Genomic DNA, 23,453 nt, shown 5'->3' on the forward strand with positions numbered 1-23,453 from the left:
GTTTTGTCTGTGTTTTCTTCCTAGGGGGCGCAATTTTGAGTTTTGGGTGTTTTTTTTTTTTTTGATTAGATCACAATTTTCGCCAGTCCTGATGTGTGTGTCCAATTTGGTGAGTTTTGAAGCATGTTAAGGGGGTCGAATTACAGCTCAAAGAGGCGGCGGTATAATAATAATAAAGCACTAGAAATACAATAGGGTCCACTGTCCCAAAGGGACTCGGTCCCTAAAAACAACCCAATTAAAAAAATACATCAATATTGAATCAAAACCACTCGCGTTAGTTTAATCTTTTACCACGGCGTAGCCAAGATGGCGATGATTAGTTACCTGCCTACTCACCATTTGGCGCGAAGGGGGGGGGACGGGGGGGTGAGTGCAGCATCCGGGTACTGCCGCACTAGACAGCAGCATCCGGGTACCACCGCGCGGACGCACTTACACACTTCCAGTGCTTGAGTGTATAAGTGCGGAAGTACGCCATTTAAGAACACTGCTCCCGGTGCGATAGCGCCAGACTGGGCAGGCGTGGCCGTGGGTGGGGTGGTCCTAGTAGGCGCAGTCGGCGACGGGAAGCATCATGGTCGCCCTGGCTCGCTAGTTTACACGCTGACAAAGGAACGTCGTTTGAGGGGAGGACGGTAGACATGCACTGAGGTGAGTGCACTGCTTTCTAATAACTCTTTCTTAGCTCAATGTTGTCATTGGGCGTTGTGCGGCATCCTCTGTCATGTTCATGCATCACACGCTATTCATATATATATATATATATTCAAAAAATAATATTCTGGGCCTGTGCGTCGTGCTGTGAACATATGTATTGTTGCCAAACAGCCGCTCTTTTTTCGCTGCCTTTCACCGGACTTGTCGTGTGCGAGCCCCGTCGGCCCTCCAACATATTGCGGATAACCGTCAGAGCATCATTGGCTCTGCTGGTGCTGATGCTGCGGTTGCGTGCGTGTGCGAGTGTTGCTAGGTAGCCATGCAACGTGCGACCGCAAGGGGATGATGGAGCGCAGGGATGCATGTTTTTTTGTTTTTTTGGGGCGAGACACTTTACAAAAATCCTTTTGAAATCAATCAATCAGTCAATCAATGTTTACTTATATAGCCCTAAATCACGAGGGTCTCAAAGGGCTGCGCAAGCCACAACGACATCCTGGGCTCAGATCCCACATCAGGGCAAGGAAAAACTCAACCCAATGGGATAACAATGAGAAACCCCCTGGGCGACCGGTGCAATGGACGTTGAGTGGATGTAACATAATAGTGTGAGAGTCCAGTCCATAGTGGATCTAACATAATAGTGAGAGTCCAGTCCATAGTGGATCTAACATAATAGTGTGAGAGTCCATTCCATAGTGGATCTAACATAATAGTGTGAGAGTCCAGTCCATAGTGGATCTAACATAATAGTGAGAGTCCAGTCCATAGTGGATCTAACATAATAGTGAGAGTCCAGTCCATAGTGGATCTAACATAATAGTGAGAGTCCAGTCCATAGTGGATCTAACATAATAGTGTGAGAGTCCATTTCATAGTCGATCTAACATAATAGTGAGAGTCCAGTCCATAGTGGATCTAACGTAATAGTGAGAGTCCAGTCCATAGTGGATCTAACATAATAGTGAGAGTCCAGTCCATAGTGGATTTAACATAATAGTGTGAGAGTCCAGTCCATAGTGGATCTAACATAATAGTGTGAGAGTCCAGTCCATAGTGGATCTAACATATTAGTGTGAGAGTCCAGTCCATAGTGGATCTAGCATAATAGTGAGAGTCCAGTCCATAGTGGATCTAACATAATAGTGAGAGTCCAGTCCATAGTGGATCTAACATAATAGTGAGAGTCCAGTCCATAGTGGATCTAACATAATAGTGAGAGTCCAGTCCATAGTGGATCTAACATAACAATGAGAGAGTCCATTCCATAGTAGATCTAGCATAATAGTGTGAGAGTCCATTCCATAGTAGATCTAGCATAATAGTGTGAGAGTCCAGTCCATAGTGGATCTAACATAATAGTGTGAGAGTCCAGTCCATAGTGGATCTAACATAATAGTGAGAGTCCAGTCCATAGTGGATCTAACATAATAGTGAGAGTCCAGTCCATAGTGGATCTAACATAACAATGAGAGAGTCCATTCCATAGTAGATCTAGCATAATAGTGTGAGAGTCCATTCCATAGTAGATCTAGCATAATAGTGTGAGAGTCCAGTCCATAGTGGATCTAACATAATAGTGAGAGTCCAGTCCATAGTGGATATAACATAATAGTGTGAGAGTCCAGTCCATAGTGGATCTAACATAATAGTGAGACTCCAGTCATTAGAGGATCTAGCATAATATTGTGAGAGTCCAGTCCATAGTAGATGTAACAAATTAGTGAGAGTCCAGTCCATAGTGGATTTAGCATAATATTGTGAGAGTCCAGTCCATAGTGGATCTAACATAATAGTGTGAGAGTCCAGTCCATAGTGGATCTAGCATAATAGTGTGAGAGTCCAGTCCATAGTGGATCTAGCATAATATTGTGAAAGTCCAGTCAATAGTGGATCTAACATAATAGTGTGAGAGTCCAGTCCATAGTGGATCTAGCATAATAGTGAGAGTCCAGTCCATAGTGGATCTAACATAATAGTGAGAGTCCAGTCCATAGTGGATCTAACATAATAGTGTGAGAGTCCAGTCCATAGTGGATCTAACATAATAGTGAGAGTCCAGTCCATAGTGGATCTAACATAATAGTGTGAGAGTCCAGTCCATAGTGGTTCTAACATAATAGTGAGAGTCCAGTCCATAGTGGATCTAACATACTAGTGAGAGTCCAGTCCATAGTGGATCTAGCATAATATTGTGAGAGTCCAGACCATAGTGTATTTAACATAATATTGTGAGAGTCCAGTCCATAGTGGATCTAACATAATAGTGTGAGAGTCCAGTCCATAGTGGATCTAACATAATAATGTGAGAGTCCATACTGGATCTAACATAATAGTGTGAGAGTCCAGTCCATAGTGGATCTAACATAATGGTGAGAGTCCAGTCCATAGTGGATCTGACATAATAGTGAGAGTCCAGTCCATTGTGGATCTAGCATAATATTGTGAGAGTCCAGTCCATAGTGGATCTAACATAATAGTGTGAGAGTCCAGTACATAGTGGATCTAACATAATAGTGTGAGAGTCCAGTCCATAGTGGATTTAGCATAATAGTGTGAGAGTCCAGTCCGTAGTGGATCTAACATAATAGTGAGAGTCCAGTCCATAATGGATCTAACATAATAGTGAGAGTCCAGTCCATAGTGGATTTAACATAATATTGTGAGAGTCCAGTCCATAGTAGATGTAACATATTAGTGAGAGTCCAGTCCATAGTGGATCTAACATAATAGGGAGAGTCCAGTCCATAGTGGATCTAACATAATAGTGTGAGAGTCCAGTTCATAGTGGATCTAACATAATATTGTGAGAGTCCAGTCCATAGTAGATGTAACATATTAGTGAGAGTCCAGTCCATAGTGGATTTAGCATAATAGTGAGAGTCCAGTCCATAGTGGATCTAACATAATAGTGAGAGTCCAGTCCATAGTGGATCTAACATAATAGTGAGAGTCCAGTCCATAGTGGATCTAACATAACAATGAGAGAGTCCATTCCATAGTAGATCTAGCATAATAGTGTGAGAGTCCAGTCCATAGTGGATCTAACATAATATTGTGAGAGTCCAGTCCATAGTGGATCTAACATAATAGTGTGAGAGTCCAGTCCATAGTGGATCTAACATAATAGTGAGAGTCCAGTCCATAGTGGATCTAACATAACAATGAGAGAGTTCATTCCATAGTAGATCTAGCATAATAGTGTGAGAGTCCAGTCCATAGTGGATCTAACATAATATTGTGAGAGTCCAGTCCATAGTAGATGTAACATATTAGTGAGAGTCCAGTCCATAGTGGATTTAGCATAATAGTGAGAGTCCAGTCCATAGTGGATCTAACATAATAGTGAGAGTCCAGTCCATAGTGGATCTAACATAACAATGAGAGAGTCCATTCCATAGTAGATCTAGCATAATAGTGTGAGAGTCCAGTCCATAGTGGATCTAACATAATATTGTGAGAGTCCAGTCCATAGTGGATCTAACATAATAGTGTGAGAGTCCAGTCCATAGTGGATCTAACATAATAGTGAGAGTCCAGTCCATAGTGGATCTAACATAACAATGAGAGAGTTCATTCCATAGTAGATCTAGCATAATAGTGTGAGAGTCCAGTCCATAGTGGATCTAACATAATATTGTGAGAGTCCAGTCCATAGTAGATGTAACATATTAGTGAGAGTCCAGTCCATAGTGGATTTAGCATAATAGTGAGAGTCCAGTCCATAGTGGATCTAACATAATAGTGAGAGTCCAGTCCATAGTGGATCTAACATAACAATGAGAGAGTCCATTCCATAGTAGATCTAGCATAATAGTGTGAGAGTCCAGTCCATAGTGGATCTAACATAATATTGTGAGAGTCCAGTCCATAGTAGATGTAACATATTAGTGAGAGTCCAGTCCATAGTGGATTTAGCATAATAGTGAGTCCAGTCCATAGTGGATCTAACATAATAGTGTGAGAGTCCAGTCCATAGTGGATCTAACATAACAATGAGAGAGTCCAGTCCATAGTAGATCTAGCATAATAGTGTGAGAGTCCAGTCCATAGTGGATCTAACATAATAGTGTGAGTCCAGTCCATAGTGGATCTAACATAATAGTGTGAGAGTCCAATCCATAGTGGATCTAACATAATAGTGTGAGAGTCTAGTCCATGGGTGTCAAACTCTGGCCCGCGGGCCATATTTGGCCCGCCGTGTAATTTCACTTGGCCCTTGAGGCGATATCAAATTAACACTAAAGCTGGACCACCGATTATATATATATTATTATTATATATATAAACACCGCATTCACCGCTAATTCTAATACTTGCCAACCCTCCCGGGAGTCTTCCAAATTTCAACGCCCCTCCCGAAAATCGTCACGTCTGCTTTTCAGCCAGTCCAACGAGTGCTGGCCCAGTCACATAACATGTGCAACTTCTGCACACACACACAATTGAATGCAACGCATACTTCATCAACAACGATACAGGTCACACTGACGGTAGCCGAATAAAAAACTTTTACACTGTTAGAACACTGTGAATCCACACCAAACAAGAATGACGAACACATTTTGGGAGAACATCCCCACCGTAACACAACAGAACAAATACCCAGAACCCTTTGCAGCACTAACTCTTCCGGGACGCTACAAGGTGTGTGTGTGTGGGGGGGAAGTCGCACATATCTTGTGACTGGGTCTGACCAATGTTTGAATGGAAAGAAAAGTGGACGTGACGATAGCTCGTAGAGTACGTTAAAGGCAGTGCATTTAAGGCACGCCCCCCAAGACTGTGGTCCGGGTGGACGAGATATAATGACTGATGAACACCTTCGTTCGATAATGAAGGTTGCCTCAGCTCAAAGCCTGAGCCCCGACATTAATGAACTAGCAGCCAAGAAAAGATGGCAGGTATCTGGCTTGGGCACATCAGATTAGATCAGTGTGTTGCAAACTGAGCAATTTAAAGTCCTGAATGGTTGTTTTATTCATTGTTATTTTATTTTCAAATTTTTTAGCCTGTGGAAAAAGTTAATGTTGATATTTACCTCAGAAGGCTGCCAGAAGAAAAGAGGCATTCAATTTTTATTTAAATTGTATTTGATATGCCATTGATATTTTTTAATTATTTTTATTATTATTTGAAACTCGATTTTGCATGTCACTATAAAGTTATATAAGCCTTGCTTGTTCAATATTCAATGCAAAACTTGTTTGGGTCCCTATTAAAAAGGTTCATTTGTTCAACCTTGGCCCGCGGCTTTGTTCAGTTTTAAATTTTGGCCCACTCTGTATTTGAGTTTGACACCCCTGTGTTAGATTGTTAGTATGGACATAGACTTTTATATAACAAGCTACATATTTAATGAAAGATATTTACTGTAATTTTACATGAATTTGAAAGCAATTTAAGAAAACAGAAAATGTTATGTATAAGTAATTTGGTATTTTTTTGTAAAAAAAATAGAAATATACATAGTTTGTCATTACTGGCATATTACTTAAAATAACAGGCGGATTGTTTATTTACAGATAATGTCTTAAATTCTACAGTTTTATAAACTATTTAAAAAAAAAGGAAAAATTACAGTAGAAATTTAAAATAAATTAACCATAAAAATAGGATTTTTTTTTTTACAGTGAAGGTATTATTTTTTTTTTGTTCTAGTTTGACAGGGAAAAAAATAGTGTCCAATATTGCAACAAATATATAACGTTTTTGGTCAAAATCCAAATAAATACTTAAATATATGCTTAACTTGTGATTTCGATGCAAGTTATCCATCAAATTGTACACTATAAAAATTACCAATAGATTTTACTGTAAAATTTAGGGCCTTTTTTTTTTTTTACAGCATATTACTGTAAGTTGAAAAAGTAAAATTCTGTCGACTGAGCTGTCAGTTGTTTTTTTTTGTTTTTTTACTGTAAAATCCACGGTTGATGATTGTGGGGGGGGCGTGGCCTGCGGACCTGCACCGAAGCGGGGTGTGCCAGGACCGGCTTTTCTAATCACCTGTCGCTCTGTTAAAGAGCCGCAGCCGGGAAGGAGAGGGTTTGGTTGGGTCGGAGCACGAGCGGAAGCGAGAGCGAGAACTGGCAAGAACTATGACTGAAAAGCATAACAACAGACATTTAAAGAAAAATAAATCATTGTTCAAAACCATGAACAAAAGCTGTCATGTCCGTAATTGGTGGTCTGAAGAACCCGGAGGAGCAAGTCTTCCACAATGATTTTATGGTACCACAATTTATTATGGTAAAAAACTGGCAGCTGAGTTGCCAAAATAAAGTCACTGTATTTGTATTCACAGTAATATGTTGTAATAATAATAATAAAAAAAATTAAATAAACCTTATATTTTACAGTAAAAGTCTGGCAACTGAGATGCCAGTTATTTTCTGTAAAAAACAATGGTAAAGTCCACAGATTTTTTTTTTTACTCTTTATGTAAACATTTTTAAAATATTTAAATTCATAGGCAAATTCATGAAATATTTACTGTTACAAGCGGCCTTTTAATTTGGTAAAAAACTGGCAACTGAGTTGCCAAAATAAAGGTACTGTATTTCTATTTACAGTAATATGTTGTAATAATAATAATAATAATAATAATAATAAAAAAATCACCTTATATTTTACAGTAAAAGTCTGGCAACTACGATGCCAGTTTTTTTTTGTAAAAAAAAAAAAACAATGGTAAAATCCACAGATGTTTTTTACTCTTTATGTAAAAAAATTTTAAATATTTAAATTCATAGGCAAATTCATGAAATATTTACTGTTACAAGTGGCCTTTTAATTTGGTAAAAAACTGGCAACTGAGTTGCCAAAATAAAGGTACTGTATTTCTATTTACAGTAATATGTTGTAATAATAATAATAATAATAATAATAATAATAAAAAAACACCTTATATTTTACAGTAAAAATCTGGCAACTAAGATGCCAGTTTTTTTTGTAAAAAACAATGGTAAAATCCACAGATTTTTTTTACTCTTTACGTAAAAAAAAGGAAAATATTTAAATTCATAGGCAAATTAATGACATATTTACTGTTACAAGTGGCCTTTTAATTTGGTAAAAAACTGGCAACTGAGTTGCCAAAATAAAGGTACTGTATTTCTATTTACAGTAATATGTTGTAATAGTAATAATAATAATAATAATAATAAAAAAAAAAACACCTTATATTTTACAGTAAAAGTCTGGCAACTAAGATGCCAGTTTTTTTTTGTAAAAAAAAAACAATGGTAAAATCCACAGATTTTTTTTACTCTTTATGTAAAAAAAAAAAAAGCAAAATATTTAAATTCATAGGCAAATTCATGAAATATTTACTGTTACAAGCGGCCCTCTAATTGCAGCCATGACTGGGTTAGGGTTAGGGTTAGGGGTTGGGTTAGGGTTAGGGTTAGGGTTGGGGTTAGGGTTAGGGTTAGGGTTAGGGTTGGGTTAGGGTTAGGGTTGGGATTGGGGTTAGGGTTAGGGGTTAGGGTTAGGTGTGGCCCTCAATGAAAACATTTTTGACACCCCTGATTTAAATGTGTACGTATTTTCAAAATAAAAGTTTTTGTCTATTGATATTGTACTTGGTGTCAACATGCTATTAGCACAAATTCCATGTGGCTAATGTCATATATTTGCCAAGTCTATGTTAAAACTGCTTTTACGTTCCGTCCCGTTACTCAAATGAGAAATCTTGTCAAAAGGTGAAAAAAAACGGAGTTTCAGTGAGTTACAACAAGCAAATGAGGTGGAATGACTCACTTACAGTATGACAATATATGAACAATATCCAACTAAGGGGAAGGATCCATTCTGGTTTTAGCAAAGTGAAAGTGGAGACACAAAAAATCAATCCAGACTGGCTTGGGTAATTATTGTTCCAATGGATGTCTGTGCTACCAAAACCACAGTAAGTATATCGATGCATTTACGCATGTTTAAGAGACGTTAATGTGCACTGTAATGGATTTCTGGGAAATAGGGTTTAGCGAGCACAGCAGCATGTTTCCATCCCAGAGTCACCAAGGTGAACTGGATGGAGTGAGAATTGCAAAGCTGTATAAAATATACAGTACACTTCAAACCAAGTATGCATTTGTTTTTGTCTGCAATATTTTATATATGCAAGAAGTTGAGTTAGTCACACAAGAAGGGAGGGTGTGGTGTGGTTTGGGACCTTATCTGCTCCCTGCAGCACTAAGAGAGAGTGTGTGTGTGTGTGTGTGTGTGTGTGTGTGTGTGTGTGTGTGTGTGTGTGTGTGTGTGTGTGTGTGTGTGTGTGTGTGTGTGTGTGTGTGTGTGTGTGTGTTTTGTAAGTAGCTTCCATATGAGGAGGTGTGAACAATTGAGGACATAAATCATGGTCCCAATACGGAAAACCATTGCACCTAATAGAGAATGTCTCATTTGCACCCCTAGTGGTGAAATCTATCCAAATGAGGGTGGTCCCAAAAAGAAGGGATTTTTCAAATTGACTGTGTCGGTTTTAAAAGTGCTCCCCCTCTGGTCAACATATGAAATAACAAGTGTGTGTAAAGATTTGAAGTGCTCCCCCTCTGGCCAACATCTGTACTAAAATGAGTGTGTAAGAAATTGAAATTAATAAATGAATAAAAAATTAATATGTTTATAGAGACGTACTGTAATAACTTGAAGCAAATTATGAAGATTAATTTTTTTTTTAAATATTTTTACTAAAAGCAGTCTTTTTCTCAAGCAGTCTTTTTGTCACAATGTGTCGACTTTTTTCCTTATAAAATTGGGAACAATTTCTCATATTCTTTTTGTTTCTGTAATATTGCAATATTTTCTCGTAAAATTATGCCTTTTTTAATGTAAAATTAGTACTTTTTAATGCAAAACGGTGACATTTGTCATATAAAATCCTGACTTATCACATTATTGCCAATTTTTGTGTTGTTCTTGTAAAATAGCGACATTTTTTGAGTAAAATTATCAAATTTAAAGTTATTTTTTAAATAAAATTAGAATAGAATAGAATAGAGTGGACTTTATTGACATTATATTTGCATATAACGAGATTAAGGACTCCAATTTAAGGTGCGGTAGTGGTAACAAATATGGAATAAAAATAAATCACATAAGTAATAAAGATAAAAAATAAGAATTGAAATAAACAAGACTATTATCTAATAAAAACAATAAGCAATCCTGTACAATTGTCATGTCTGTGTAATCATGTTTTGTTTTAGTCATGTTTTGTTTAGTTATTGGACTCTTTAGTTTCTGGCTTTTCACTCCCTTGTCTTGTTTCCATGATTACCCATTAGTTTCACCTGTTCCACGTTTGGACTCATTGTGCACTCTTGTTTGTCACCATAGCAACCTGTCACGTCACGCACTTGTTTCACGTTTTGAGTCACGCACCTGTTTTCGTTAATCATGTCTGTAGTATTTAAGTTCATTGTTTTCAGTTTGTCTTTCTGGTGACATCCCCACATTTATGCTCTGCACATTTCTGACTCTTTTTTCATGTCCATCGTTCACGCTGCTCCTTTTTGTCCATGCCAAGTAAGTTTTGTTTATTATTGCCACAGTTAGTGTTTTTTGTTGTTCATAGTTTTTGCCTTTGTGCAAGTATTTGTTTTCATAGCCAAGTTGTTTCTCCGCCACTGTGCGCGCTTTTCGTTTGTACTTTTTTTTTGTCCTTTATTAGTGTAAAAAATAAATGATGTACTCTCATTGTCGTCTCGCCCGAGCCAACTTTCCGTTGCCTTCTAGAAAAACTAAACCCCAGGACCAAGTCATGACAACAATATACAAAACAATATACAAAAAACGGTACAATATGCAGAACAAAACAAGAGTACTGGAGTAATAAAGTAATGACAATCAGTGTCGGACGTATTATTGTAAAATTGTGATTTTTGTCGAGTAAAATTACGACTCTTTGCATAAAATTGCCAAAAGTTTAAGCTTTTCTTGTAAAATTGCGACTGTTATTGAGTAAAATTCCAACTTTTATCATAATATTGCACAAATTGACTTGCGTTGAGTAAAATGACAACTTTTATTATAATACCGACAAAATTCTAAGTTTTTCTTGTGAAATTGTGACCTTTTTCTTGTGAAATTCCAACTCATTTTTCTCACAACAAGCATTTTTATATTTGCATAGTATGTATATATTATTAATGTTGTAAATACAAATCTTTATATACGTAGAAAGGGTGGTCCTAAAGAGGAAGGTATTTTTCGTAGGTCTCTAGAAGGTACAAATACAAGAATGTACTTACAACACGCATGTGTATGTTGGGTTAGGCCTGCTTCTTTCCAAAGATGGTTAAGGTATCTCCTTCTTTTTCGACTTACCAAGCTGTGTGACTTATCTGCTTCCTGTTAGTGTTTGCATTCATCTGCATGTGAGCCGGTATTATCTACTATGGTGCATGTACTGTATGTACTAGAGATGCGCGGATAGGCAATTATTTCATCCGCAACCGCATCACAAAAGTCGTCAACCATCCGCCGTCCACCCGAACTAACATTTAATCAAAACCGCACCCGCCCGCCATCCGCCACCCGCCCGTTGTTATATATCTAATATAGACGATGCAAGGCATTAGTGAGGTTATAAAGCGTTTGCCTGTTAAAGAAAGGAGACTGATCCAATGCAGCAGAGACATTCAATGGGTGCCACGCTGTCACGGCCCAGACGCACACCAGTGCGCAATCATCTGGGAGCCGCGCTGAGCGCACCTCCAAGCGCGCTCGCGCCACTCAAACTGCTGCAGGCAGCTGCGTTCTATCTTGTTTTAACATCCTGTGGCACTCTTCTGGGATCACGGCGGACGAAACTGCTCATGCTCAGGGTGTTTGTGGAGGTTCGGGGTTTTGCACAAATGTGATGCACCATGTTAGATGTCCCGGTTTTGTGACTGTCGTAGACATAAACAGCGTCGCAGCTCTTGCAAATCACATAGCCAGCATTACTATCATCCTGATTTACAACCTCATAAAAACGAGTCCACGCTGAACTTTTCTGGCCTTTTTTTCCCCCTGGTCTTTAGTATTCCCTTTTTTAGTTTGTCGCGTACCACGTTTGCTGCCGGCTTTGCCATCTCTTTTTTTTTTCTTCTTCTATTGTGGCGTGCTGCAGGTGCCTGATGATAAATAATTGCCTGTTTCAAAGAGTGCTGCTCGTTTTTCGTATGTGGGTAACAACATTTAACTATGTATATATATTTCCGAATTGGTTTAACTGCCACCCGCCTGAATCTATTTAAAATCTAATTTTTTTTTATTTCAACCGCCCGACCCGACCTGCGGATAAAATCTAATTTTTTTTTATTTCAACCGCCCGACCCGCGGATAATCCGCGGACTCCGCGGTTGTGTCCGCAAACCGCGCATCTCTAGTATGTACTGTACCTGAAAAATGCTCTTTGTTTGGTTAAGTTTTTTTTAACATGTTTTTTTTCCATATAAACTGAAGATTAATATTAAATTTACTGTATGCAAGCATATCTTCTAAACTTTAATATTGTCTGATCCTACAATTATATCATTTCACCTGTCTGCTGTAACTGCGATGTGGCCCTCAACGAAAACCAGTTTGACACCTCTCTGTTACAGTATGTTCCCTATTCTAATTTTAGCTGTTATATTCCTTGTATCAATATGTTCTGCAGTGTTCTCCTCGACCCAGACCTGGTTGGAACACATCAACTGTGGAAGATGAGCAAGTCCCCAACCCCCCAGGGCACCCCGGTGCAGCGCAGCCCCAGTGATGGGGTCCCGGAGGGCCTCCAGTCTCCTCAGCAGTCAACACCGAGCTCTGGACCGGCACTTAAGAAACGCATCTCCAGCCTCCTTCAGAGTCCGGTAAGAGACGGCGTAATCAACTTTGAACAAATACAGTCTCGTCGTAGCGCTTGTAAGGCTAGCAGAAAATCAATCTGCTCTCAAATGTCAATTTTACGCTGACGCTGCACTAACGCCGCACTCCATCCTGTATATTAAATGACGACGGTGAAACTGTCAAATAATTTGTCAAAATGTAAAAGTGCAGCTCAAACTGGTATGAATAATATATCATGTTTTTTATTTGTTGTAATGCAATCAATCCGTCCTTTCTCTACCAACTGGTTGTTAGTCAATCATAGGGCACATGTTGGCAACTACACTGTCAGTAGGGCTGGGCAATATATCGAATATACTCGATTTTTGTCATGATCTGTGGTCTGGATCATGGGTATTGTTAGTTTTTGGACTCTTTTAGTTCCTGTTTGCGCTTCCTTGTTTGTTTTGTCACCATGGCAACTCATTAGTTCCCCGTGCCTCATTTGTTCGGGACACGCACTTGCTTTAATCAGGAGATTATTTAAGCCTGTGGTTGCCAGTTAGTCGGTCTGGCGACGTTGCTCTGTACATTGATTGTTTCATGCCCTTTCCTTGACATAGTTTGATGCTTGTTCCTTGCCTTGTCAAAGTAAGTTTTGTTTATTCATGCCACGGTTAGCGAGTTGTTTTTGTTTCATGTCCATAGTTTATGCTAAGTCTTAGCTTTTGTTTCCTGCGTTAAGTTGTGCCTTTGCCTTGTGCACCTTTTTGTTTTCACCTTTTTGAGAGGAGAATAAATATGTTCCTACCTTCTAACGTTGCCCGTAAAAGTCAGTTTGCGTCCTGGGAGAACAATCCTCCACTTCATGACAATATATTGCGGGTTTGTCTCTGTGCGATGTAGAAAATATCGTGAGTATTCGAGTATACGTTCTCACACAGTTGCTTTTAAAGGCCTACTGAAATGCGATTTTCTTATTTAAACGGGGATAGCAGGTCCATTCTATGTGTCATACTTGATCATTTTGCGATATTGCCATATTTTTGCTGAAAGGATTTAGTAGAGAACATCGACGATAAAGTTCGCAACTTTTGGTCGCTGATAAAAAAGCCTTGCCTGTACCGGAAGTAGCAGACGAGTAGCGTGACGTCACAGGTTGTGGAGCTCCTCACATCCGCACATTGTTTACAATCATGGCCACCAGCAACGAGAGTGATTCGGACCGAGAAAGCGACGATTTCCCCATTAATTTGAGCAAGGATGAAAGATTCGTGGATGAGGAAAGTGAGAGTGAAGGACTAGAGGGCAGTGGGAGCGATTCAGATAGGGAAGATGCTGTGAGAGGCGGGTGGGACCTGATATTCAGCTGGGAATGACTAAAACAGTAAATAAACACAAGACATATATATATACTCTATTAGCCACAACACAACCAGGCTTGTATTTAATATGCCACAAATTAATCCCGCATAACAAACACCTCCCCCCTCCCGTCCATGTAACCCGCCAATACAACTCAAACACCTGCACAACACACTCAATCCCACAGCCCAAAGTACCGTTCACCTACCCAAAGTTCATGCAGCACATATATTTCCCCAAAGTCCTCAAAGTTACGTACGTGACATGCACATAGCGGCACGCACGTACGGGCAAGCGATCAAATGTTTGGAAGCCGCAGCTGCATGCGTACTCACGGTACCGTGTCTGCGTATCCAACTAAAAGTCCTCCTGGTAAGAGTCTCTGTTGTCCCTGTTCTCCACAGGCCAATGGTAAAGCTTGACTGTCATCTTCCGGGAATGTAAACAATGAAACACCGGCTGTGTTTGTGTTGCTGCAGTCGGCCGCAATACACCGCTTCCCACCTGCAGCTTTTATCTTTGCTGTCTCCATTGTTCATTGAATAAATTGCAAAAGATTCACCAACACAGATGTCCAGAATACTGTGAAATTTTGCGATGAAAACAGACGACTTAATAGCTGGCCACCATGCTGTCCCAAAATGTCCTCTACAATCCGTGATGTCACGCGCTGACGTCATCATACCGAGACATTTTCAGCAGGATATTTTGCGCAAAATTTAAAATTGCACTTTAGTAAGCTAACCCGGCCGTATTGGCATGTGTTGCAATGTTAAGATTTCATCATTGATGTATAAACTATCAGACTGCGTGGTCGGTAGTAGTGGGTTTCCGTAGACCTTTAAGCCTGTGGTTGCCAGTTAGTCGGTCTGGCGACATTGCTCTGTACATTGATTGTTTCATGCTCTTTCCTTGACATAGTTTGATGCTTGTTCCTTGCCTTGTCAAAGTAAGTTTTGTTTATTCATGCCACAGTTAGCGAGTTTTTTTTGTTTCATGTCCATAGTTTATGCTAAGTCTTAGCTTTTGTTTCCTGCGTTAAGTTGTGCCTTTGCCTTGTGCACCTTTTTTGTTTCACCTTTTTGAGAGGAGAATAAATATGTTCCTACCTTCTAACGTTGCCCGGAAAAGTCAGTTTGCGTCCTGGGAGAACAATCCTCGCATTAAGTTGCGAAAACCTCCACTTCATGACAATATGTTGCGGGTTTGTCTCTGTGCGATGTAGAAAATATTGTGAGTATTTGAGTATACGTTCTCACGCAGTTGCTTTTAACTGCGGGCATGACACTACAGGCTCTTCCCACTCTTTCTTGTCTCTCCTTCTCACAGAGACTTAAACAAGCACACCTTCTTACATACGTCACATACGTATACACCCTCGCGTAGCAGAGAGGAATGTACCATCGGTAAAGTTAGCTGTGATGCGAGTGGTAATATGTGAGAAAGAAGGTGCGAATCTGGTAACAAATGAAGGAATAATTAATTCAGAAGAAAAACAGCAGGGGGTCCATCATCTGGCGGTGGTTTGGCTTCAAGCGGGAAGATGTTGAACAGAGAACCATAATATGTCAAGTGTGGGGCAAAAGCCTCGCTACAAAAGGTAGCATTACTGTTAATTTGTAGCATCATTTAAAAAGTCACCCGCTGACTCAATATATTGAGGAGAGTCGCCTTTACACTGTACCCTTGTACAGTATCTTAGCACGCTCTGCCAAAAGATGGCATGCCTCCTTTTATTTTGGACCCTCCCCGACCACATGGCCACCACTGCTTCCAAAGGACAAAGGTTCGTAAAATAGTTCAAAAAGAGTTCCATAAAATAGTTCAAAAAGAGGTCTATAAAATAGTTCAAAGAGAGTTCGTATAATACTTCAAAAAGAGTTTGTCTGGAAATTGGGCAGATCCTGTCATCTCTCCGCTTTGAAGTCCTTGGGCCAGAACAACATTCTTCTGTTGATTACCATACATGAGAGAAAACAGAAACCCCTTCATGTGGCTCTCCCCCTTACATAGTGGAGTTTTACAAGCCTTCTTCTTGGTAGGTTTCAAAGACAGCTCCCGTCCCCCTGCTAGAAACTCAATGTAATACAAAGTTGTTGTGATAATTTAGAAACAATTATTCTAACATTTACAGTCATTCAAGGAAGAGCTGGATGTGCTGATTCAGGAGCAGATGAAAAAAGGCGGCAACTCCTCCAACCTATGGGCCCTCAGACAGTTGGCGGACTACATGGCCCTGCATGGCTCCCCGGCCTCCCTACCAGTCTCCCCATCCAGTATGTACCTTTAGACACACAGTAGTACATATACTGCAAACTCTACACCTGTTTGTCCTGGATCATGTGATTTGTGTGGGCAATACTGCAAAATTTGATACAAGGCCAGTTTGCCTATACTGGAATATAATTTGACATTTTGCTATTTAATTCGTAGAAAAATAAAGATTCAACCTAACGCAGGGGTGTCAAACGTACGGCCCGAGGGCCGGATCAAGCTCGCGACCAGGTTTTATCCGGCCCGCGGGATGAGTTTGCTAAGTATAAAAATTAACCTGAGATTTTTCAATGAAAGAAACAGCAGTTCTAAATGTGTCCACTGGATGTCGCAATAGAAATTCTTTGTATCTTTGTAGATGATGCTACATATGTACAAAATAAACCACATGATGTTAGTGCACCAGTCGAGGAAAATGATCAAACTACATAAATAACATACTGTAATTTGATTTTGATTAAAAATTGTTATCTTGATAGATTGATAATGAACACCAAATGGGAGACCAGCTCCCAGTCTGTGGAACACTCTCCCTGACCACCTGAGGGCACCACAGACTGTGGATGCTTTTAAAAAAGGCTTAAAAACCCTTCTTTTTAAAAAAGCCTTTTTTTAGATATATACATACTAGTTCTAGCTATTAGGCTGTTCTAGTTTTTATTTTTTTAAATTTTTATTATATTTTTATATATTATTTTTTTTAATACACTGTAGCACTTTGAGGTTGTTTACTCAATGGAAAGTGCTTTTTACAAATAAAATATATTATTATTATTATTATTATTATTATTATTATTATTATTATTACCAATGAGTTGACTGAACATTATCACATAACTAGATGAGGCAATTCCTGAAGGAATTGCGTGTGAATGCTCCAATGTTGAAGTTGAACTGAAATCCTGGATTATTTTTTTTAGAATTGTTGAAATAGAGCACGCAATTCCAAAACAGGCTGAATATTTTGAAGTTGGAACAGTTTGAATCAGATGAAAAATGTGGGAATTGTAGAACTTTGAAGGATGTCCCATTGATGTCAATTGGAATTTCCAAAAAATGTTGGAATTTCGGGAAAAGCGGGAATTTTTTTGAAAATGGTAAAAACCTTGAATGAGTATTGGAATTTTTCAAATCGGTCGAGAAATGTTGAAGTAGTAACATGTTGAATTGAGAAATGATATTACGGAATTCCTGGAATTTCGGGAAAATCGAGAATTTTTCCAGTTTTTTGTCCTGATTAAGAGGAATGTTTTGACGGTGGAACAGTTGAAATGCGTGGAAAAATGTAGAAGGAGTAGTCGCTAGAAAAAGGGTGGAAATAGGGCTTTGGAAAACGAAGAATTCTAGAAAATCCTGGAATTTTTTGGAGCTTGGAAAAGGGGAAGTTTAAATTTCCAGAATGGTGGAGTGTGTAGAAGGTGTATTGGTTTGAATAGGTTGAAAAATGTGGAAATGGAGGAAGTTTGAAAAATAGCATATTCATTTTGAATGGGAAAAATGTCCCGGGAAACCTGGAATTCTGGGAAATCTGGGAATTTTTGGAATTTGTCAAGGGAAAGCCAACAATTCCTGAATAGGCTGAACAGTTTGAAGTTGGAACGGTTTGAATCAGATGAAAAATGTGGAACTTTGAAGAATGTCCCATTGATGTCAATGGGAATTTCCAAAAAATGTTGGAATTTCGGGAAAAGCAGAATTTTTTTTGAAAATGGTCAAAAAAAACTTGAATGGTCTGAATGAGTTGAAATGGTTGGTGTTAGAATTTTTCAAATCGGTCGAGAAATGTTGAAGTAGTAACATGTTGAATTGAGAAATGGTATTACGGAATTCCTGGAATTTCGGTAAAACCGGGAATTTTTCCAGGTCAAAAAACAACTTTGTTTTTTTGTCCTGATTAAGAGGAATTTTGACAGTGGAACGGTTGAAATGCGTTGAAAAATGTGGAAGGAGTGGTCTCCAGAAAAAAGGGTGGAAATAGGGCTTTGGAAAACGAGGAATTCTGGAAAATCCTGGAATTTTTTTGGAACTTTGAAAAGGGGAAGTTTAATTATGCAGAATGGTGGAATGTGTTGAAGGTGTAATGGTTTGAATAGGTTGAAAAATTTGGAAATGGTGGAAGTTTGAAAAATGGCCAATTCATTTTGAATGGGAAAAATGTCCCGGGAAACCTGGAATTCTGGGAAATCTGGGAATTTTTGGAATTTGTCAAGGGAAAGCCAACAATTCCTGAATAGGCTGAACAGTTTGAAGTTGGAACGGTTTGAATCAGATGAAAAATGTGGAACTTTGAAGAATGTCCCATTGATGTCAATGGGAATTTCCAAAAAATGTTGGAATTTCGGGAAAAGCAGAATTTTTTTTGAAAATGGTCAAAAAAAACTTGAATGGTCTGAATGAGTTGAAATGGTTGGTGTTAGAATTTTTCAAATCGGTCGAGAAATGTTGAAGTAGTAACATGTTGAATTGAGAAATGGTATTACGGAATTCCTGGAATTTCGGTAAAACCGGGAATTTTTCCAGGTCAAAAAACAATTTTGTTTTTTTGTCCTGATTAAGAGGAATTTTGACAGTGGAACGGTTGAAATGCGTTGAAAAATGTGGAAGGAGTGGTCGCCAGAAAAAAGGGTGGAAATAGGGCTTTGGAAAACGAGGAATTCTGGAAAATCCTGGAATTTTTTGGAACTTTGAAAAGGGGAAGTTTAAATATGCAGAATGGTGGAATGTGTTGAAAGTGTAATGGTTTTAATAGGTTGAAAAATGTGGAAATGGTGGAAGTTTGAAAAATGGCCAATTCATTTTTGAATGGGAAAAATGTCCTGGAAAACCTGGAAATCTGGGAATTTTTGGAATTTGTCAAGGGAAAGCCTGCGGTTCCTGAATAGGCTGAACAGCTTGAAGTTGGAACGGTTTGAATCGGATGAAAATGTGGAAGGTACACTGCAAAAAGTCAGTGTTCAAAAACAAGAAAAAAAAATACAAAAAATAGGGGTATTTTACTTGAATTAAGCAAAATTATCTGCCAATAGAACAAGAACATTTGGCTTGTCAAGACTTTCCAAAACAAGTACAATTAGCTGACCTCAATGAACCCAAAAATACCTTAAAATAAGTATATTCTCACTAATAACAAGTGCACTACTATATGTATTTTCTATTGTTTCATTGAAAATAAAACAGCAAAGTCCATTTGGCTGTCATCTGTTTTAATTATGAGACACAATTGTGTTGATCTTTTATTTCATGCTTGAAATAAGAAATTATTACTTTAAAAAAGTAGTTTTATACTTGTGAGTGTTGATGACACAGCTTTGCAACAGTTGATATTCTAGTTTCAAGCATGTTTTACTCAATATAGGTCATCAAATCTCAGCAACACGCTGTAATATCTTACTGAGATCATTTAGGACCAAAACACTTAAAACAAGTAAAACACTCTAACATAAAATCTGCTTAGTGAGAAGAATGATCTTATCAGACAGAAAAAAAGCAAATATCACCCTTATTTGAGATATTTCATCCTACTTAGATTTCAGTATTTGCAGTGCAAGTCTAAGTCTAAGTTATCATGCCATGATTTTACCAGTCCGGCCCACTTGGGAGTAGATGTGGCCCCCCATCTGAAATGAGTTTGACACCCCTGACCTAAAGTCACGATACTTTCTTGTAAGTCTTGTATTGTGCACCCGACAGACATGATGATGGTGACGCCCATCAACGACCTGCAGGCCTGTGATCCTGGCACCATGGTGAAAGGGGAACGATTGATGCGCTGCAAACTCGCCAGCATCCATCGTCTGTTCGATCTTTACGGCTGGGCCCAGATCGGTCACACTTCTCTCACTGTCGGTTTCTGCCATTAAGTTGAAATTCACTTATTGGTGATGGTTATTTAATTATTTTTGTGTCTGTTTTTTTCAAACAGCTGCGAGTTAGCAAAGAACTGGAACATTTCTTGGTGCTACCAGATGGCCTGGCCTACAGCGAGGTATCGGGATCAAGCCTGGTTAGTATATAAAGACTTTTTACATTGTTTACACTGATACTAAAAACCAATTCGCTTTTTAAAATAATGGCGCCAATGCTTAATTGAACTGTGCTTGAACATGTTTGTTTTTTTTAAATGGAAAACATGCACATTTTTACTTCAATTATATAAAGGAAATTATAACGACCGTATTTTTCGGACTATAAGTTGCTCCGGAGTATAAGTCGCACCGGCCGAAAATGCATAATAAAGAAGGAAAAAACATATATAAGTCGCACTGGAGTATAAGTCGCATTTTTTGGGGAAATGTATTTGATAAAAGCCAACACCAAGAATAGATATTTGAAAGGCAATTTAAAATTAAAGCTGCAAGCAGCATTGGTCGGGCCCGCGTATTTGGCAGGTGCTAGTCCTAAGTGTCCCAATACTTTTGTCTACTTTTAGTCCGAATTGTCCCAAAACTTTTGTTTAGTGTACCTACCTTGTCTGCATAGTGTGGGCACGCTAGTGCTCCCTGCTTTTAAGCAGCCATCTTAAAAAAACAGCAGCATCAGCGCAGAGGTTCTTTGAAGGGTCATAAAATCAAAACCGGAGCAGGTATCAAAACTCTTTCGTCAGCTTTTAATCAGAAGGGTTCAATCTCTCTCCTGTGTGAGTTTGAAGCCGAAACAACAAACGCGCTCAGAGGAGATAATGTTTGAAGAAAGGTGCCTGGTTTTTACAAAAATGTTGTGTTGAAGGGGGAATAGCAAACTTCCTGTAGATTTTTGCTGGGGGTAGTCAATTTATGAAATGTAGGTCTAAGTGAGACCTACATAGAGGTTTTTGTTTCATGTCTCTCCGACCTTCCCAGTGGGAGTTACAGGCAGTTTTGTCATTTTTTTCTTCCGAGGAGCAGTTTTTTTGGCGTTTTATTAAAAAATTGCAGTAGAGCGCAATTTTGAGAGTTGGGGTTAGGTTTTTTTTTAGATCGCAATGTTTGCCAGTCCTGATGTGTGCGTTCAGTTTGGTGAGTTTTGAAGCATGTTAAGGGGGTCAAAATACAGCTCAAAGAGGCAAAAGTGACTCTTTTTAGTACTGTTTTGTCTTGAAGGGGGAATTGCCAACTTCCTGTTGATTTTTGCCCGAGAATATACTATTATGAAATCTAGGTCTAAGTCAGACCTACATAAAGGTTTTTGTTTCATGTCTCTCCGACCTTCCTAGTGGGAGTTACAGGCAGTCTAGTTTTTTTTTTCGTAGGGGGCGCTAGAGCGCAATTTTCAATTTTGAGGTTTGGTTTTTTGATAAAAAGTTTTGCCGTATATTACTGATGTGTGTGTAAAATTTGGTGAGTTTTGAAGTATGTTAAGGGGGTCAAATTACAGCGCAAAGTTGCGGAAGAATAATAATAATAATAATAAAACCTTACAAATTCAATAGGTCCTTACGTCCCATTGCATAAGGACTCCCTTCGGGAGTCCTTTTGCAATGGGCCATGCGGGCCCTAATAAATAAAGAATAGTGAACAACAGGCTGAATAAGTGTACGTTATATGAGGCATAAATAACCAACTTATATGTTAACGTAACATATTATGGTAAGAGTCATTCAAATAACTATAACATATAGAACATGCTATACGTTTACCAAACAATCTGTCACTCCTAATCGCTAAATCCCATGAAATCTTATACGTCTAGTCTCTTATGTGAATGAGATAAATAATATTATTTGATATGTTTGTGTTAATAATTTCACACATAAGTCGCTCCTGAGTATAAGTCGCAAACTATGAAAAAAACTGCGACTTATAGTCCGAAAAATACGGTAATAGACTAAAAAATAAGTAATACAATCCACAACAAATTGTCATTGTGGAGGGGGGCGTGGCCTGCGGGCCTGCCGTGGAACGGGGTTGTGCAAGGACCGGCCTCGAAGACAGCGACAGGTGAGTAGATGGCCCAAGTGGGCCTTGTTATATAATCGCCTGTCGCCTTTATTAGCAGCAGCCGGAACGAGACACGAACTGAGGCACGCTGGACTGAAAAATTCCGAAAATATATTGCTGGAAAGCAATCACTGCATGAAAATAAAAAGACTGTTTCCTCAGACTGCCGGGCTCACAAGAAGAATCTTCGTGTCAGGAGAACCCACAGAAGGGCGACCTCTACAGTCATAAATTACCGCAGCAATACAGAATACATAAGTGACTTTTGTACTCTTGATGCTCATAACTCCAGGGGTTTGTGAACGTATCCTCGCTTGTCGTAACCGTCATTGGTGCATAATGAGGAAGCGCTGTGCTGTTGTGGCTACTGGCTCGCCCGCGGCTCTAGAGCCACATGTGGCTCTTTGGCGCTGCCCTGGTGGCTCCCTGGAGCATAAAAAAAAAATGCAAATAAAAATTGAATAAACAGAGGGCATAAGTAAAGAAAATTAACTGAGCTCAAATATACCTACAAATGAGGCATAACAATGCAATATGTACATACAGCTAGTCTAAATAGCATGTTAGCCTCAAATTAGCTTGCTGTCATGCCTGATTAGCACTCCACACAAGTCAATAACATCAACAAAGCTCACCTTTGTGCATTTACGCACGGCATAAAAAGTTTGGTGGACAAAATGAGTCAAAGAAGGAGTCTTTCTGTGGCAGCATCGGAGAAAGTTGTACATGTAAGTATGGCAAAACGGTGCTTGCCAAATCCTCTCATCAGTGAAGCATGTTTAACATAAAAACAGTGGGATTTCTAACAATTAGGAAGGTTTGTGTCGTGTTTGTTGTCCTACAGAAAATATATTTGTAGAAGTCGCTGTCCTGCGGTTCCACGAATACGCACGTCAAAGTAGCCAAGCGTACAGAGTTGTACCGCAGATTTACAACACACTCATCAGTGATACGTTCTCTCCAATACTTTTCAGTCTCTCTCCAACATACTTGCCAACCTTGAGACCTCCGATTTCGGGAGGTGGGGGGTGGGGGGTGGGCGTGGTTGGGGGGGGGGGGCGTGGTTGGGGCGGGGCTAAGAGGGGAGGAGTATATTTACAGCTAGAATTCACCAAGTCAAGTATTTCATATATATATATATATATATATATATATATATATATATATATATATATATATATATATATATATATATATATATATAAAAGAAATACTTGACTTTCAGTGAATTCTAGCTATATATATTTTTATTTTTTATTTTATATATATATATATATATATATATATATATATATATATATATATATATATATATATATATATATATATATATATATATATATATATAAATAAAAGAAATACTTGAATTTCAGTGTTCATTTATTTACACATATACACACACATAACACTCATCTACTCATTGTTGAGTTAAGGGTT

General features: G+C 38.7%; 1 protein-coding gene across 2 annotated transcripts in view; it reads left to right on the forward strand.

Moving 5' to 3' along the window:
• Positions 1-456: 456 nt before the first annotated feature.
• LOC140679261 (beta-adducin-like) overlaps positions 457-23,453 on the forward strand; it is a 59,309-nt gene continuing 36,312 nt past the window's right edge. For both annotated transcript variants that reach the window (XM_072914322.1, XM_072914321.1), the window contains exons 1-5: positions 457-654; positions 12,314-12,506; positions 15,962-16,103; positions 19,792-19,943; positions 20,024-20,104. In XM_072914322.1, coding sequence (XP_072770423.1) covers positions 12,360-12,506; positions 15,962-16,103; positions 19,792-19,943; positions 20,024-20,104 — 522 coding nt within the window. In that variant the 5' untranslated portion in view covers positions 457-654; positions 12,314-12,359. The remainder of the gene's footprint in view (positions 655-12,313; positions 12,507-15,961; positions 16,104-19,791; positions 19,944-20,023; positions 20,105-23,453) is intronic.

Source organism: Nerophis lumbriciformis, linkage group LG12, assembly GCF_033978685.3.
Source record: "Nerophis lumbriciformis linkage group LG12, RoL_Nlum_v2.1, whole genome shotgun sequence".
NCBI lineage: Eukaryota > Metazoa > Chordata > Actinopteri > Syngnathiformes > Syngnathidae > Nerophis > Nerophis lumbriciformis.